At 43.3% G+C, this 17,824-nt stretch overlaps 1 protein-coding gene across 2 annotated transcripts; it reads right to left on the bottom strand.

Annotated features, from left to right (window-relative positions):
* Positions 1-614: 614 nt before the first annotated feature.
* Positions 615-8,375, bottom strand: KRT222 (keratin 222). 2 transcript variants are annotated; one of them, XM_037033531.1, is made up of 6 exons: positions 8,200-8,375; positions 5,080-5,208; positions 4,120-4,340; positions 2,061-2,134; positions 1,750-1,885; positions 615-1,332 (listed from the first exon to the last, which is right to left on the bottom strand). In XM_037033531.1, exons 1-6 carry the CDS (start codon positions 8,293-8,295, stop codon positions 1,104-1,106), a joined length of 885 nt encoding a protein of 294 aa, XP_036889426.1. In that variant the 5' UTR covers positions 8,296-8,375; the 3' UTR covers positions 615-1,103. The 2 variants fall into 2 exon arrangements, with proteins under 2 accessions (XP_036889426.1, XP_036889427.1); XM_037033532.1 differs by having other exon boundaries at positions 8,118-8,268.
* Between the last annotated feature and the right edge of the window lie 9,449 nt (positions 8,376-17,824).

Below are 17,824 nucleotides of genomic sequence, written 5' to 3' on the forward strand. Positions count from 1 at the left end.
GATTTCAGGATCTATTTATGAGACTTTCTGTAGTGTTTTACCCAATGCCACGGCAAATACTCCAGTGAATCACATTTCACTTTCCAGATGGAAAAGCTGGGATGGCGAGAGGCTGAAACGTTCTAGAAACTGCAGTGACCGGCTTTCCTGTTTTGTTTGTGCAGCTGGCCTCCTTTTTTTTTTTTTTGGTGGTAGAGGACAAAGAAACTTCTGGAAATCAGATAATGAATACAAAATACTTTGAGATGAAGCTCAATATTATTTAATCAAATTAGCACTGGGCTGTTTTTTATAGTTTGTTCAGAACTGCTCATAGGAAGTAACTTATTTTTCTAAATATGCAAAGGATTGTCACAAAAGGAAAAATTTTGGTTAAGTGAATAGGGAGTCCTCTTCAATAGTTTGTTTATAATTGTTTTATTTTTCAATTAGAAAAAAATTTTTTAAAAAAAGACTTTGTTTATTTTTAGGGAGAGGGGAAAGGAGGGAGAAAGAGAGGGAGAGAAACAGCAATTTGTTGGTGCCTCTCACGCGCCTCCTTCTGGGAACCTGTCCCACAAACCAGCCATGTGCCCTGACTGGGAATCGAACTGGCAACCCCTTTGGTTTGCAGGTTGGCAATCAATACACTGAGCCACACCAGCCAGGGCAGAAAAATCTTTTTACATATAACCAGTCATACAATAGCGATGAATATCTCAGTGTGATTCTTAATGTAATATAATAATATTTAGATAAATTATTCCCTTTTGCTTACAGTGTTCAGCCATTGATCAACATCTCAAAGACTTCACTAAGCCACTAATGCTTATAGTCTCTGATAAAATTTCAAGGGAACAAAAAAGACTATTTGGAGCATAAACAAAACAGAAACTATACTGAATTTCTGATTTTATTTTTAAGCTTCCCCTTCCCCCAAAATACATCCACAGTTAGATTCAGAGAAGTGTTGTCCCTTGCCATTTTTTTCACACATCGATCATGACACACATGCCTAACTTACCATAGATACTTAACTTACATTTGGGACAGAAGGGGGTCGGCATGACCCACCTTGGTCCATCCTAACGTCATTTCCAAATCAAGTCGGCGCTTTCTTTGGACTAATCAGCTGCTGCTGGAGATTTGATAGAGGGAATGCTGCAAGACCTCCTCATGATGAGCCTGACCTCGATGTCTGGCAGGTTGCCCTGGTTAGTCTGTAAACACCCTTCGTCAGTGGCCGCTAAATGAAGGTCAAATCGGAGAGAAACGGATTTCTTCCTTAATCGAGGGTTATCTTTAAAGAAGGAACCTTCCCATTCTTTAATAACTTCATCCACTTTCTCTGTCCTGAAATGATAAAATAAGCCTTTCTACGTGAAGAAGTATGGATATATTCAAAAATACGCCACATGCCGTCCATATGAAAAAGTAGTCAAGAAGTTTGAATGGTTTGTAATTTACATGTTAAGTTTCATGGGCAGTTTACATCATGGAATTTATAACGTACTTGCTTTTAAAAATCATATGGATATAATTTCAAGGAAATCTATGGAACTCTCATTTTGGTGTATTTTTAGAAAAATGGTGGTTAAGGATTGAGCATTTCTTCATGAGTTTTTGTTTATGTATATTTACCCGTGTCAGATTAAAAATCACATATTGAAATTATGTTTGGAAACATTCGGAGATCACTGAGATTGTTCGGTTGAAGTTAATTTCCTTGCATGTTGATTATTCCATTTTAGTCAAAATTATTTTACTTACTGGATAGTGCCATGAGCTTCAGTGCTGTCCTTCACGACATTTCCATTCAATACCGCTTGTCTGGTCACTGTTTCCACTGTGTCATTCTCTCCCTTTTGTGGGACTTTCGTCGAGAAAGATATTTCATTTATAATGGCTGTAAAAATTTTATGTATGAAGCATTAAATTACAGTGTTGAGGTACGTACTAATCGCAGTTAATTGATGTCAGAATTCATTTAACTATTGCTTTTTTTGCTATGTCAGAGAGTGTACAGTCCCTACAAGTGGCCCTTCAGTTTTCAAATTAGTTTACTTATATCAGAAACTCACCTGAAGGTAAAACAAAACCAACTCTACTCGTAGGCTTTTGTTCTTTTTTCCCTCCTTGGATACGACCATAATATCTGAAATTGGAAAGAATTATATTACAGGAGCAACAGTGCACTGGCAGATAACTGAAATCAATGCTCGCCAATAAGAGAATAGATTGATAGGAGTATATTCATACAATGGAAATACTAGTTAGCAGTGAAAGTGTGTGAATTGAGGGTACACTGGATCTCATGGATGAATCTCCCAGATATAACACTGAGTGAAAAGACAGGGCAAATTGTAGCTAATTTTGTAAAGGTTAAATAATATACCAAACAATTTCACGTTTTGTTTAGGGACACATACATATCAGTGTGAAGGAGTTTGAGACTAATAAGTGTCACGTTCCAGAGCCAGGTTCGAACGAGGGAGGCGGACGGGACTGGGGCCATGTGGTGGGTGTGGGTGTGGGGAGGTGGGTGCGGGGTGTCCACGGATTTCAGCAGCTGCGTGTGTGTTTCTCTGCCGAGCTGGGGGAAGTGCATATGTGGAGTTCACTACAGTTTTCTTGATACTTCCTTGTATACGTTAAATATAGCATAATAAAAATCACATTATAGGGATATTAAAGACTAAGTTACCAGTATCCTGAAGGATTAGGAATTAAATAAAATCTACAACCCTTTGTTCTATTTAATAATAAATTATATGTATATTTACATAACACTATTTTAAGCACTTGACAAACATGAATTTATTTCATCTTCACAGCAGTCCTATAGTCCTATAGGTAGGTAATAGTTTTTCCGTGTTACAGATGAGAAAACTGATGCGCAGAGAGGGTTAGTGACTTCTCTGGCATCACTCAGCTAGTAATTTAATTTATATTTTTCAAAGATTTAGTAAATATCAAGACATTATAGGTTAAAGCGGTTTCATCTAGTTTTGTGGAAGACTCAGGATTCTGAAGCAAGCAAAAATAAGGGTTTCTTTTTCAAAGACTGGTACATACATACAATGAAATATGAATTAGCCATAAAAAAAGAATAAAATCTTGTCGTCTGCAATGACATGGACAGATCTAGAAGGCATTGTGCTGAGTGAGGAAAGACAGAGAAAGGCAAATACTGTGTGATTTCACGTACATGGGAATCTAAAAACCAAAATAAATGAATAAGCCAACCAGAAACAGACTCAGATACAGAGAACATTTTGATAGTTGTCAGGGGAGAGGGAGCCTGGGGAATGGGTGCAAAGGGCGAAGGGATTGAAAGTACAAATTGGTAGTTACAGAATAGTCACGGGGCTGTAAAGTACAGTGTAGGGAATATGGTCAATAATATTATAATAACGATGTACAGTGTGAGATGGGTCTCCTCACTAGGTTGTATGCCAGAAACTAATATACTATTGTATGTTAACTGTACTTGAAAAATTTTTAAAAAGAATAAAGTCTTCTTTTTATGAGAAAATGGAACGCGGAGGTTGTGCTGTGTTCAAAGCCATATGACCTTGTGAGTGTGGGCAGACTGTGAAACTGAAGTGAGCGAGAATTCCTCTTTGGTGGCTGTTGTTATCAGGACGTCTGGAAGCTTCTAAACCCTCCAACACCACTGCCTTCCATGGCTGGAACTAATATTCTGGCGTCTGATATGGAATAGCCGTGGGCCTTTTTGGGGGGGGGGCTGGTAATAATAGTTTTCCCAACTTTCCTCGCAGATGGTCCATGTAAGGCAATGACTAATCCTAAAAGGTTTGTGTGGGCAGGGAAGTGAGAAAGTTTTGAAAGGTCATTTTTGTGTGAATTGGGAATTGTTTCTGTGTGTTCTAGGCCTGATGTGCTGTCTGCCATAGCTAACGTGCCTGGCTTTGGCTGTTTTGTCCCTAATTTGTGGAGGTTAGAAAGAGTTCTTCCTCCCATTCTTGGTAGGGTGTACTAACTTCATTGTAGAAGCCCAGTGAGTACGCCGTGGTGATGATGGCTTTCTTAGATTCAGTTTCTCTGCATGCACCGACAAGGACATAAGTGACCCTGCATGTCCGGCCACTTGCCATGAACTGTTAGGGTATCAAGTACCTGATTTCCTCCTTTTCTAGGAGGCGGCGGTAAGTCGCTATTTCTTGTTCTAGCCTCATCTTCGTGTTGAGAAGCGTCTCGTGCTCTTGAAGCTGCTTTTCGATGCCCCGCCTTACTTCCTGTAGCTCTTTTTCTAGTCCTTCGATCACAGCCTCCAGGTCTTGCAGCTGCATCTGGTAATGCTGCTCGCTGGCTTGCAGGGAGTTTTCAAGGCCCCTTTCCTGTTTCATACAGATCTTCATCAGTGAGTCAGGAAGGAAAGCGTGCTCCCGAAACCTGATCGGCAGTATCTGTATTCTATTGTGTTACCTCCTTTCTTAAAAAGGTTGCAATAACGCTACATTACTTAAGGAAGAGGTATTTCCTTATAGCTTTAGGTGTGACCTAAATATCAACAATCTATGTATTTTTGTATGTGTAGCTAGAGAGCTTCCTATTTCAAAGGAATGCTGTGACAATTCTTAGGGGAAAAAAAAAACAAAAACAAAATCAAAACAAACCCCAGTGTGATTAATTTATTATTCATTTAATTTTTTAAGTATTGAAAATATAGACTATTAAATATCAAAGCCCAAGTGGATTGCTTGGATAAAGCAGTATAGGAACGTGTTTAAATATTTTTTATCAGACATCTCGATAGTGTGGGTGAGAGACTTCCCACTGCAGTGACTGTGGCTAATGGCGAACACGCTGTTGCCCCACAACAGGTAGCCCACGGGCGATGGGCAAGGGCCACTTCTTCTTCCTAGGTGTGCACTGAACCTTGAGTGACTTGGTTACAGCTACTGCCATGGAGGAGGGAGGAGGCAGTTGGACTGGGACCAGGGGTGGAATTCAGGGGCCTTGATTTCTGGCTCAGTGTGTTTCTCACTGTCAGGTAGTGGGACTGTTTGCTTCCCCGTCTTAATCAAGTAACGTCGGGGGACTCAGCGGGCCAGGCGCTCTGGAGATGGTTCTCACCATAGCGTGGAGGGATTCAATCTCCACTTGCAGGTGGTGCCACTGGCGCCGGGCTTCCTTGAGTTCTGCTTGCGCTGCCTTCAGGGCCTCTTCATCTTGGTCCATTTTTTTGCTTAGATCTTCTTCCAGCTAGAAGAGAGCCAGCGACAACAGTGACAAAGCAAGGAAGAGCACCCTCAAAAATGAGACATTTAAAAGCAATGACAGGAAAATAGCCCAGGAACCCCTTCATTTTTTTTTCTTTAGATTGTTAGATTTCAAACATATGTTTTGGTGCTCAGTTACTAATAAATATGTGAGCCACTCAGGGGTACTCTCAGCCTGTTTTCTCAGATGAAAAACGAACCTCAAAAATCTCTTCCTCCCACGGCAGCCTGTGAAAAGCAGGAAGATACACCAATTTTAAGGAAAAGTGACAGTTTATAGGACCTAAGTGTGAGACCTCTGACTTTTGACCTTTCATTATATGTGGTGTTAATAAGGAAGAAAGATCAAAATTAGCTACTATTTCTCCCCCATATTTTCTTGTAGGTTGCTTTATAAAAGCAAATAAACAGCAGTATATCCAAAATTAATCAATTGTTGGACTGAGTACATCGACAGTGAGTAAACATTGCTGGAAAGTATATTATGAATAATTTAGAGAATTAAGTTATCACAGGCATTAGAGATCCTAGAATAGATTTCTGTGTTAAGCTACCTCACTGTTGATTTCTCTTTTTCAATACGATCTCTTCAGAAGGCATGTTGATTCTGGGTATCTAGGGTAGTAGCAAAAAGGACTTCCTTATACAGTGTTTTCTAAATATCTTCATATTAAATAACAAATAGAATATTTTATATAATGGTTAGCTTTAAATGTTCTTATGCTGATGTTGAAATTAAGTGAAAGTATCTTTTGACAGAATTCTCAGCATTTGGCCCCAAGGACAATAGGAGCAGTGTATGAAATTGGTTGCAATATTTCGAAGCAAAAATTACAACCGTTTTATGTTCTTATAAAATGCACTTTAAAATAAACAAATTAATATGATGGCACAACAGATTCTCTTCTAAAGGAAACACTGTAGTAATTGAAAGTCTATGAGTAAAGTATAGGGCAATGCATTAGAGAACAGCATCCGTATGTTTCTCGTGGTTCCTTGTTCTTAGCATTTTTGGCAAAAGCAAGCAGCAACCCCTATCAGAGCAACTACGAAAGAAAATTTGTGAGAATTTAGGAAATAGGAGTGCATAAAAATGATGGTATTTACTGGTCTTTTGGATGTTGGAATCAGCAGCGAGGCTTGTGTGGTAGCTAGATTCTGAAGATGGTTTCCAATGAACCACACTTCCCAAAATTCATGTCTTTGGGCGGTAGACATCCACACCGAATCTGGGCTGACCCTTGTCTTGTCCTTCAGCCAGTAGAATGTGGCAGAAGTGGCAGTTCCAGGCTTTAGCCTTAAGAAGCCCTGACCACCCCCACTTCTGTGCTTAGGGGAGCCCTGGACCAACATGTAAGAAGTCCAGGTGTTTTGTGGAAGAGACCATGTAGAGAGGCCAGGTGGAGGGGCAGGACAGCCTGAGGCCACACGGAGAGAGAGGCAGGCCCAGTTGTGTTAGCTGAGCCAGCCTTTCAAAAACCCCATCAAGGTGCCAGACACAGGAATGAGCCACCCTGGACGACCCAGCCCAGTTGTGCCCCATGATGACGGCTGTCCCAGCCAATGTCGTGTGTGGCTGCAGAGTCACCCCGGTGGACCGAGGCAGCCCACAGAATCCTGACAGGAAATACAGTTTTTAAAGAAATCTAAGTTTTGGGGTGGTTTGTTATATAGCAATACGTAACTAAAATAGCTTATATTTCTTTATTTTGTAATAATTAAATAGGCTTGCTTGAATTTATTTCAGCTTTCTGAATTCTTTGAAAATAATCCTCTAAAGTAGATACGTTAATTGAAGCATTTCAGCATTGTGACTTGTAAACTAAATAACTTGTATTTTTACTATTGCAAAAATAAAATGTTTATTTGGTTTACAGTCATTAAAAATTGTCATTATCCCCCCCACCTTGGTAAAAGGGGACTGAACTCTTCCAACAGTTAAATATCCCAGTGACTTTGCTTAATCTGGGATCATTCTCTATGAAGACTGACAATGTTACCCAGAGGTAAAATTTATAATGTTACTCAAAATGAATAGCTAACGGAGTAAAGTCCTAGGATTTCCCAGTAATATAGTCCCCCTCTTGGTGATGTTCTTATTAAGTAAACGCTTTGCTGCACTGGGTGCTTGGAATACAACTTGAACTCAGATATGGTAGGTAAACTAAAAACAAATTTCTGAATTTCTGAATATTTGTTTCTAAAATATTTGTACATCTGTTTAAGGATTTGAGACCCTAGTTAATTGCTAGAGGTAATTAACACTTTGAAACAAAGTAAGTCTGTGAAATTAGGATTTAGCCCTTATTTAACTTGGCTCTCTCTCGTTTTTAAAACTTCAATATTACATGCCAAGTACTGGATATAAACATTCTCAACTTATAGCACAAAATCAAAAATCTATAATCTAAATGGAGAGTCTATCAATTTGCGGCATTTGATTGCCCTAATTTGTATCAGAATTGTTCTGAATGCCATTGCTCACATACCCAGATAATTTCTATTTATAACGATCTGCTATAAAACTGAATCCATTAAAAGAGGTTTTGAAATATTTTGCTTAGTTTTTCTCTACTTGCAATTTTAAAGATGCTGTTTGAACCATCTCTATAAATAACTCTGCAATAAGCTTTGAAGGGTATGGGAGATGCTTCCTCCTGGGAGGAAGTCTAAAAGAGGTCCAAGTGCACCATTTTACCGGGTGTTGACCCCAGGTCTTATTAATGACAGCCACCCCATAATTTCCAGAAAAATTAAACACATCCATCACCATTTATCTCATGGCCATTTAACAGGGTCATCTCAGCATTGCCCCCGAAAGTCCCCATCAGATTGCAGTACAACCTGAATTCCTTCCCCAGTAGATGCTGCATTGAAAAGGAAATACTGTACCTCAGAGAGGCCGGGGCAGGAATGGGGTAGACATGGACTGTCTCCTTATCCTGGAAGGTGCCTGTCTGTATGAAATCATTACCTGGATCCTGGTTGAGAGCACGGTCTCTATCTGATTTCTGGTGAGGAGCTTTTCATAGTTTGCCCTGATCTCATTGAGTAGCTGGGACAGCTCCATTCTTTTCCCATCCTCCACCTTGGCTAACTGAACCTTATCGATAGGATGAGTTGCTGCTGCAGCAGCAGCGCTGCTCAGGCTGCTTCCGAGCCCAGAGCCCCGTGGAGCCTTAAAGAGGCAGAGCTCCTTTTTCGGAAGCCACGGAAATTCCTGTGTTTGTAGTCAATTATGCAAATGTTTGGCAAACCCTTTTCTCCTGCTGTTGTTGGAATAGTAGAAGTGACAGACCCCCCCCCCCCAAAGGAACTGAAAAAAGAAAGAAAGAAAGAAAGAAAGAAAGAAAGAAAGACATCCTCAGTATTCCTGAGGTTGTTCTAAAACTGAGTACTTGGGGGGGGGGGAGGGGAAGGTAATTTCTCTTATGGAAAGGAAATGGGGCATAATAACAAGGAAGTTATATTTTGTTTTCCCAGGACATTGCATGGAAATAGATCTGGGCCCCAAAGCATGATAGCGGAACTTGTGCTTCACAGTTTTTCTTATCACTTGAATTCTTTAAACAAACGCTGTGGCAGGTCCTTAGGATACGGTGTCAGTCTGGAATATTCTGACAGTTCCTGGAAAAAGCTACCACCAGATTCAGATGACAATTGTCATCAGCCACAGGACTGATAGAAATGCGATCGCATTTCCCGCACGTGCGTACAGTGTGGCTCAGGCGGGCTGCTGGCCTGACAGCAGGTGTGATGTACGGAGGCAAATTCCTGAAGGCACATTTCGCACGATGCCAGAGCTGGGGGTAGGTGCCGACCGAGTACAAGAGCTGAGCGTTAACATTTCCTGCGCTTTAGCAAGGTTAAAGAAAATGCCACCAGATGGTCCCTGCACCGGCTGTATTCGCTCAGGTACGATTTACTGTGGGGTTGCTCCTTCGTCAGCCAGCAGGGAGTTAATGACAGCTCACACTGGCAAACATAACATTTGTGCAGCTCTTTGAACGTGAAAAAGCACCTCTACCTCTATCATTCCATCCAGTCTTCACATCCCTGTCATTGTGGAACTGGGAAGATGACAAGCCTGAGGCAGGTTCAAGTGTCTTGCCTAAGGTCCTAGGGTGATGCAGTGGCATTGTGGGGACCGGATCTCTGATTCCTTGGTTGTGTCCCATATACAGCTTCTTCTGCCTCTGCCTTCTCCCTCTCCCCACCTAAATTTCCTGTTTAATCTGGCCAGTTGTTGCTTAGATGTGACTGAAATCGTTTGAGAGTAGATCTGTCGTTATTGTCATTTGTAGAACGGCCTGGCTGAAATTGTATCCGGAGCACCACAGTTTGGGGCGGAGTTAGTCCTCGGCTCCAGTGCTCACAGGACCTTCAAATGTGCATCATGCTGTTTTAATTTCTGAACGAAGTCACTGCTGGTCGGCCCAGTCTGTGTCAGGAGTTCCCCACAGTCCCCTCCAAGCAAAGCTGACATTCACACCCCTGCTGAGAGGAGGTTCCACGTCATTCCTGTGCTCTGTTTAATCTGACCCCTGCCTCTCTCCAACCCCCACCCCAACCAGTCACAGTGATTGGTCTAGGGGTGGCCACTGGACAGAAGGACAGGCAATCCACAGGTCAGAGACCTAGGATGTAGCTGATACAAAAGCTGACTTGTGAGGGGTGCTTATGATAACCTAGGCCAAAGTGATGCTCCTTCTCAGTAATTGCAATGGAGACATAAACAGAACTAGGCACTTGGTGATGGGAGGAGGAGGAGGAAGAGAAAGAATTGCTCTCTTGTGAGTTCATGGAGCTCCTCTAATCTCAGCCTAAAATACAGGGAGTGGAACTAGATTCCACAGAGTGGCGGTTTTGGCCATCTGCGTTTTACACAGACGTCCGGGATAACCTGTGCGCCCTAAAGCAGCTTTCCACCAGGAGTACAGTGCAGGCCACACGTGGGACTTCAAACTTTCTAGCAGCCATAGCAAGAGATAGAAACAGAAACAAGTGACACCAATTTTAATGGATTTGATTTAACCTGGTATATCCAAGGTAGAATTACTTCAACATGCAGTCAGTATACAATGTTCCCGAGATGGTTATATTCTTCCCTTTCCATATTGTCTTTGAGATCCGATGCCTGTTTTCTCAGTGTGGACAAGTCACACTGAAGGTGTCCCACAGCTGTGTGCCTAGTGGCCACCATGTAGACAGTGCAGCCCCAGCGTCTGGCCCAACCGGTTCACACGGACGAGAGCTCCACCACTGGGCCCCCCCAGGCTCACCTGACTAAGGAAATAGGGCTGGATTTTTTTTATGGGGCGGGGGTTAGCAATGAGAAAGGTATTCTACAAGCATATGAGCAATGAAGGTAACTATTTCATGATCTCGAATGTCATTTTTTCAAGGAAAAACATTGCTGATGTACTTAAAAAAATCCTCACCTGAGGGTTTGTTCATTGATGAGAGACAGAGAGGGAGAGAAGCGTGGAAACACTGACGAGTTGCCTCCTGCGTGCACGCTGATCAGGAACAGAACCGGCAACCTTTTTGGCGCCCGGGACGACGCTCCAACCAACCGAGCCACCCAGCCAGGGCTTGCTGGTTTACTTTTCAGAAATATCACTCTTTATTAAAAAGAGTTAGTAGCAACAGCTCACTGAATGCTACGGCATATACAAAACCACAAGGTCCATGGACTTCTCAGTGCTTTACCTGTAGTTCTCTTAGGCCTCAGAAATCCTAACAGAATGCAAATGAGCAACACTGTCATTCGTATAGGGAGCACCTTGAATCCACTTTAGTTATTAGGAAGGGAGATCGTTGGAAAATATGCTTTGTTAATAGGAAGAAATGAGTCACAACGCACTTCGCAACTGCCAAAATGTTGCGGTTGAGGACATCCATTCCAGGGACACTCATGAGAGTGAGCCCCCAGACCCTCGGGAGTTAAGAATTCAAGAACTAAAGGCCATCCCTCTAGTTACCTGGCCACTGGGGGGGTCCTGCTTGCACAGGAGTGTGCTGGGTGCAGTTAGAGTGCTAGAGGAATTCTGAAGAGGAGAGGTGGCCTCTTGGGGCATGTGGTGGCCGGAAGAGGTGCAGAAGGCATTATGGAGGAAACTGAAAAAAAAAAAGCTGTTCAGGGAAAGGCCTGCTACCAAGGCTGGGTTATATTTGGTAGGTGATGGAGAGTCACTGCTGGTTTATGAAGTCGGGGGGTGGGGGGGTCACATGGTCGGATAAATTTGGGAGCCATGCAGGAGGTTTCAGAGTTAAGGACACCAGTTAGCCAGCCAGCAGTCACGGAGAGGAACACAAAGCTATTTTTGCTCAGGAAGAGAGCCATAAAGAGGTCAAAAGAAATGGAATTCGAGTAATGGGATTAGAGCAGGAGGAGCCGGCAGGAAGTCAGTGAGGTTTAGCAAGTGACAACTGACTATGCAAGGAGGGAGAGGAGAGCATAGGTGACTCAGGTTTACACTTGGCAACAAGAACAGGGAAGCGAGGACGATAATCAGATTAAATTAAATCCAGACCCTTAAAGCAGCCTGATGGGGGCGTGGTGAGGGGCTGGGGTGGGGAAGACCTGAGGTTAAGTGTCTGTCTGCTAATTACTGGAAGGTGAGCCTGGGGAAAATTCTGACACTCTTCGAACTTCAATGTCCTTATCTTTTACGTGAAATGAATGACACAACCCTCAGACCATTGCTACTACTGACATTGATCGGTGCCATTATCATCATCCTCATTTTATAGATAAAGACACCGAAGCGCAGAGGCTGCCCTTTGAGCACAGCTGGTCTTTAGATCCTTGATACTTAGACTGGGAGCTTGTTAGACATGCAGATTGCCAGGCCCCGCCCCAGACCTACCAGATTGGAATCTGCATTTTAGCAAGATCCGGTAAATCCCTGGTTCTCATTGGAATAACTTGGGGAGCTTAAAAAACGATGATGGCAGTGCCCCTTTCCCAGAGGTTCTGATTTAATTAGCTCAGGATGTTGCTGGGCATCAGAATTTTAAAACTTGCCCAAGTGAGTCTCATATGCTGTGAAGTTTGAGAATCACTTATAAATGCCGTTTCCTTCCACTCCTTCCCTCTCATACTTCACCAAGAGGAAGTGGGTCCTTAGCACAAATGTCCGAAGTCCGACTCCAGAAATTAAACACCCGGGAGTCCCAGTATTCATGTTGCAGTTGCTACAAGTTCAAGTCTATCGGCTCAGGTAGAGAAGACAGATTTATTGCTTTATTCTTTATTTTGAGCTCCCATTTGGTAGAGGGGGGTACCTTTTCTCTAAGACGTTGCATCAGAGGTTTGGGGAACTTCCGTCGATGTGACTAGGTGACCTATATCGTCCTTGAGGTCATCTGTCCAACTCTGTGCTAAGTCAGTCATTGCTCTTCCAGTTGAAAACAAATTCTCCCAACCCAGAAATGCTCTCCATAAAGACAGTAGAAAAAGAAAACACTTTGGTTATTGCGTGAGCCTTAAACCAGAACACGGCGCAACATCAATTGCAAAGACAGAGCAGTGTCTCCCTCCCTGATACAGCCAAGCAGGCATTACCCACTACACACATGTTCTCAAGGTCAGTGACAACCAGTCTCCAAGTAAGGGGGCCTGATGGTGCCCCTCCATTGTGGTGGCTTTGCCTGGTAGTGAGGGTGACCGTGTGTGATCACCAACGGGCTTCACGTAAAGGAAGAATACTCTTCTTTATAACAAGAGACTGTTTGTGGAGAGAGGATCCTACCTTCTTGCCCCAGAAACAGGGACGCAGGGTTGCTATTTTCCTTAGACATTTACATTCCAAAGATACGAGTCCCAGGTCCTTGAGAAAAACATCCTGGGTTTTTCTCATCCATAAAGCTGGCTAAAGGGCTTATGTAGCTTTTAACAAGATTTACTTATATTTCCAAGGAGCTAAGAATTTACAATCGCAAGGTATCTAAAGTAGGGAAGGCAGGGGGGCTGTGTGTCTCCTTTTATTTCAACAGGGAGAACGAGGCCTCTGTTTCTAACTTGTGTTTGTCCTTGCTTCACCCGCTGCTCTCGTCCATGCCTCCTTCCATGCTCGGGGGCTCGAGCGTCACTCCGCTGCTTCAGTGTGCCCGCGGCAAGGAGACAGCAAGTAGGCGGTGGCGCCATCTGCCAGACACACTGCGCAAGCGTAACCCGTTTGGCTCCCGTCCTTTCCTGGGGCCACTGGCGAAGAAGCAGGGCCCAGTCAGTGCTCCTGAGCAGTCAGCTTCTCATACCTCGCGTTTTGCTGCTCTGTGGGGGCTCCGGCTCAGAAGCACGTCCTGGGCTCCTCTCTCGGGACCCACTTGCTACCATCTGATCACTCCTTTCTCCCCTCTCCCCCTTTGGATCGGGGTGCTCGTCTGTTCCTGAGGGTTGTATTCTAGTCGCACGTCCCAAGGGCTGCCTGTCTGGTTCACAGGTCTATTGTCACTTTCTGGCTCTGGGGCTGGCGCAGAGACAGCAGACAATTAAAATGTGTAAAATAAAAAAAGATAGAAGAAAAAAAAAGAATCAAGCAATGAATGCTTAAGTGGAATAACACACTGATGTTTTTTCTTTTTCCCCTTTCCCTCTCTAAGAATCAATAAATAAACTTAAAAAAAAAAAGAAAGAACATTTAAAAAACAGAAAAAAAAAACAAAAAAGAAGGCAAAAAAAATGTATAGAATGAATGCTGTTTTCTGAACATTTCTGGGCCCTGGGCCCTCTTCATTCTAAAACCCAAACTGGGGAATCCCCCTGTGCTGGGGCCGGAATAGACATCTCCTTGGAAGTGAGCACAGAGGTATCTTTTCGCTTGAAGGAAGTTGGGGGGTGGCGAGGGGGATAAACTACCAGGAGACAGATAGGTAGCTCAGAAACATTACCCTCCTTGCATTTTTAATATGTATAAGTTCAAGTAAATTAGATGTGTACGCATCCTCCATCTTGGTGAGTTTTTACTGAGCAACATGGTGGGATCATAGCATTAAACTTTGGGGGAGATAACATCTCTTCTAAACTGTTCACATTGAACTAAAGATTGGACTTTTGCTCTAAGGAGGGAAATAATGGACTAATTTATTTTTATGTAGTGTATTTGGGCCCATATATTTCAGCCTTGAAAGTGCCCGATTTTGGTAAAAAATTAATTTAAAAATCCTGGTTTTTCTACTTCTTTTCCCTAACTGATGACTTTGGCTCTCCTGCCTTCTACTGAGTGTATCTGAGGGAACATTTTAACACAAATGGGAAGACACCACATGTTCGATTTCGAAGCCTTATCGGAGATGGCGCGGTCGATCATCATGGGAGTGTTTTCTGGGGAAAGGCGTGGTGAGGTGGAAGAGGCCCTGAGCAGAAAAGTTAGAGGCTGGCAAGTTTATAGAAATTCCTCAGCGTGGCTTTCAACATCCACCCCAGCAAGCCTGGGTCTCGGCGTGGACCTTCTCTGGCAGGTGGGGCTGGTCACGTCCTGGTCCTGGGGAGATGCCACTGCAGCTGCGATAGTCTAGTCAGTCCTCGGAATCGAGCGTTTATGTATTCCAGATACGCTGAAGGTGGGGCCAGCTTTGGTTTTCCTCTTTTGTCCTCTCCAGTAGCTTCCCTGGGACAGGCTGCATGGGGAGCATGGGGAGACCTCTGTGGATCACATATAACATAGTTCCTATCTATAAGCAAAGTTCATGTATCTTTGGATGTTGGTTTTGCTTCTTGGCCTTCACACCATGGCTTGAATTATTGACTTCTATTTTCAGGCTTAAAATGCCATCCCCTTGTGCACGCTGGCTTGATGAATGAACGTGCTAGAGGTGCCTCTTCCAGAAGCCACCTCCCTGTATCCTGTGCCCTTTCTGCCTTCTTACTTCTCCACGATGCCCGTTGCCTCTTCAGTGTTCTGCTGCCAGGCAAGAGCCCTCCAACTGTCTCCGGGCTGGACTCTGCTCCCTGACAGCTGCTCCCGGATGCCCCTGGGTCGGTCTCCCCGGCCTCCCTTTCTTTTCTTGCTTTCGGCTTGGCAGGCAGGCAGGCAGGCAGGCAGGCAGTCTCTAAGTGTCTGAGCGCCGTCCAGCTTCTCAGCAAAGCCAAGTTGTCTCGTTTTGGAGGACGCAGTGTGCAGAGACCCCCGCACACTTGCACTTCTGTGTGCCCGTGGATCCCCTCTTCAGTGAGCTCGATGTGCAGGAATGGGAGTCCCAGAAGTGGTCTCTTCAGGCTTTTTACAGAGACACATTTTACGAAAGAACTTTGAGTGGTACAATTAAAAAAATTATGCTCTATTTCCTCACAAGCTTGGAAGACGTGCTAATTCGACCTTGACTATTACATGGGTGGCATTTAAAACACAAAAATTAACAAATTTTGATTGCTTCACTACTTTTTAAAAAAATATTATTTATCGCATCTTTTTTAAAAAAAGATTTTATTTATTTATCTTTAGAGGGGAAGGAGAGAGGGAGAGAAACATCAATATATGATTGCCTTTTGGGCGTCCCCTGCTGGTAGTTAGCCTGCAAGGAACCAGCCTGCAACCCAGGCATGTGCCCTGACTGGGAATCAAACCGCAATCATCTGGTTTGCAGGCCCACACTCAATCCACTGAGCTACGCCAGCCAGGGCTGCTTCACTATTTTAAATGAGGTTTGAAATGCTGGTAGTTGTTTCCTCCTTAACCGGCCTGAGTGTCTCAAGGGAAAGAGCACATGTCTTATGTTTCTTTGAGAGCTGCTTTGACTCCATTTAATTTGGTGGGTTTTCCCACTAATCCCTTAGACTCAATGCTTATTTAAAGCTTTTGAACAAGTGAATACATATCAGAGTAGACAGTCCTATCTTGAGTATGAAATGATTACTCTTAAACTTCTCTTAAACGTATGTTGTGAGTTCTGGAAACGCTCATTGCAGTGTTCAGGCTTGTTTTGACTTTCTCATTGTATAACCTGAGGAGGAGTTACTCTGGTGGGGATTACTGCTGCATATTTAGGACAGCACGATAATCTTGTCCTCTCGGGCGTGGACCTGTGCTTGGCTTAGAGACTCTAACACAGCCTACCAGCAACTATTCAGTTTAACAGAACTTAATTACATAGGTCAGCGATTTTCAAACCTTTTCATCTCATGGCACACATACGCTAATTATTCAAAATCTGCAGCACGCCCCAAACATATTTTTTTGTCGATCTGTCAAAAATAAATATAATTTTAATCCAGAGTCATTAAAATTTTTATTTATTTATTTATCTTTAGAGAGAGGGGAAGGAAGGGAAAAAGAAAGGGAGAGAAACATGGATGTGTGAGAGATACATTGCTCAGTTGCCTCTTGTGCGCCCCCTACTGGGGACCTGGCCCACAACCCAGGCATGTGCCCTGACTGGGAATTGAACCGGCGACCTTTCAGTTCATAGGCTGGCACTCGATCCACTAAGCCACACCAGCCAGGGCACGTTGTCAGTTTTTTCTTTGACCATCTAAGGGAAAAGAGGTCAGTGCCCTTGACGAGTCAGCTATAGTGTGTTTTAAATTTCTTTGCGGCACACTAGTTAAAAAATCGCTGACTCAATAGATTGTATCATTTTACAGGAATATAATACTCCTACTAATGTGAATGGTTTCCAGCATTCAGAGAAAGCTGGGGTCACTATTGTGCTCACTTGGGCAGCATGCGTGCTAAAGCTGGAACTGAAGGTTCGTGTGGCCCCTGTGCAAGAGTGACACACAGATTTGTGAAGCGCTCCATTCAAAAACATCCTTGTCTTTGAACTCTCCCTCAGCAGCCAGAAGACTAGCTACTCATGCTTGAAAGATGTTCAACAAAGTCAGCACTGGTTGAGAAGAAAACATTTTCTACTTGCGTTGATAAATTCTCAGTGTTAATCTCGAAGACTGAGTAAAACAGAACCCATCTTTTTTTCCAACTGTGTGGTAGCTTCGAGGCTTCTTTGGAGGTTCCAGCAGGGATGGGCAGCTCCTGGTGAGCCATGGGCTAAAGGAAGGTCCTCTCCTCGGTCGGGAAGGTGGTTCTCTTTGACCCAGTAGGCAGCTCTGGGAGGGATGCACGTGGATCAGTGAGACACGAAGGGGACCCCTGTCTAGACAGCCCGATCCACCAAATCCAACCTGGTGGTCACAGATGTCACAGCCGGATTGCCCTCATGGCCTTTGTGATTGCTTTGATAGTTTAGGCACGTCACCTTTTTTCCTCTTTGTTACAACTTCAAATAGTTAGCAATCAATCCATTTTGAGCTATGGATGAAAAATAGTCTTGGTATTAAGATAACAGCATACATGACTCATTTGCTCAATTAGTGCTTAACCCAGTTGCTGCTTTCTTGAAGACTGTAGTCTGCAATACTATGCTCCTTTTGTGGGACAAAGTGTCCTGAAATGTGTGAACATCTAAAACTTCCTTTTAATTTTTTTGGCCCCTCTGTTTGATTTCCATTTCTTTTGGGCTTCTTATGCTAGTGGTCTGTTCAATTTAAAACATTTCATTCAGTACTAACGTTTAAAAAGCTTAATACATTTAATGATGTCTTTTGGCTTACATTGTAAACAATTACATTTGGAAATGAATACATTTTCTGAAATTTA

Source organism: Sturnira hondurensis, unplaced genomic scaffold, assembly GCF_014824575.4.
Source record: "Sturnira hondurensis isolate 20B ecotype Veracruz unplaced genomic scaffold, ASM1482457v3 Scaffold0021632, whole genome shotgun sequence".
Lineage (NCBI taxonomy): Eukaryota > Metazoa > Chordata > Mammalia > Chiroptera > Phyllostomidae > Sturnira > Sturnira hondurensis.

Excerpts from the sequence above, each read along its gene's own strand:
- KRT222 (XM_037033531.1), bottom strand. The coding sequence starts at position 8,295 with ATGGAGCTGTCCCAGCTACTCAATGAGATCAGGGCAAACTATGAAAAG. Across the intron at positions 4,341-5,079 it reads TTGAATCCCTCCACGCTATG|GAAAGGGGCCTTGAAAACTC; the intron begins GTGAGAACCATC and ends TGTATGAAACAG. Across the intron at positions 1,886-2,060 it reads TGGTTTTGTTTTACCTTCAG|CCATTATAAATGAAATATCT; the intron begins GTGAGTTTCTGA and ends AAATTTTTACAG.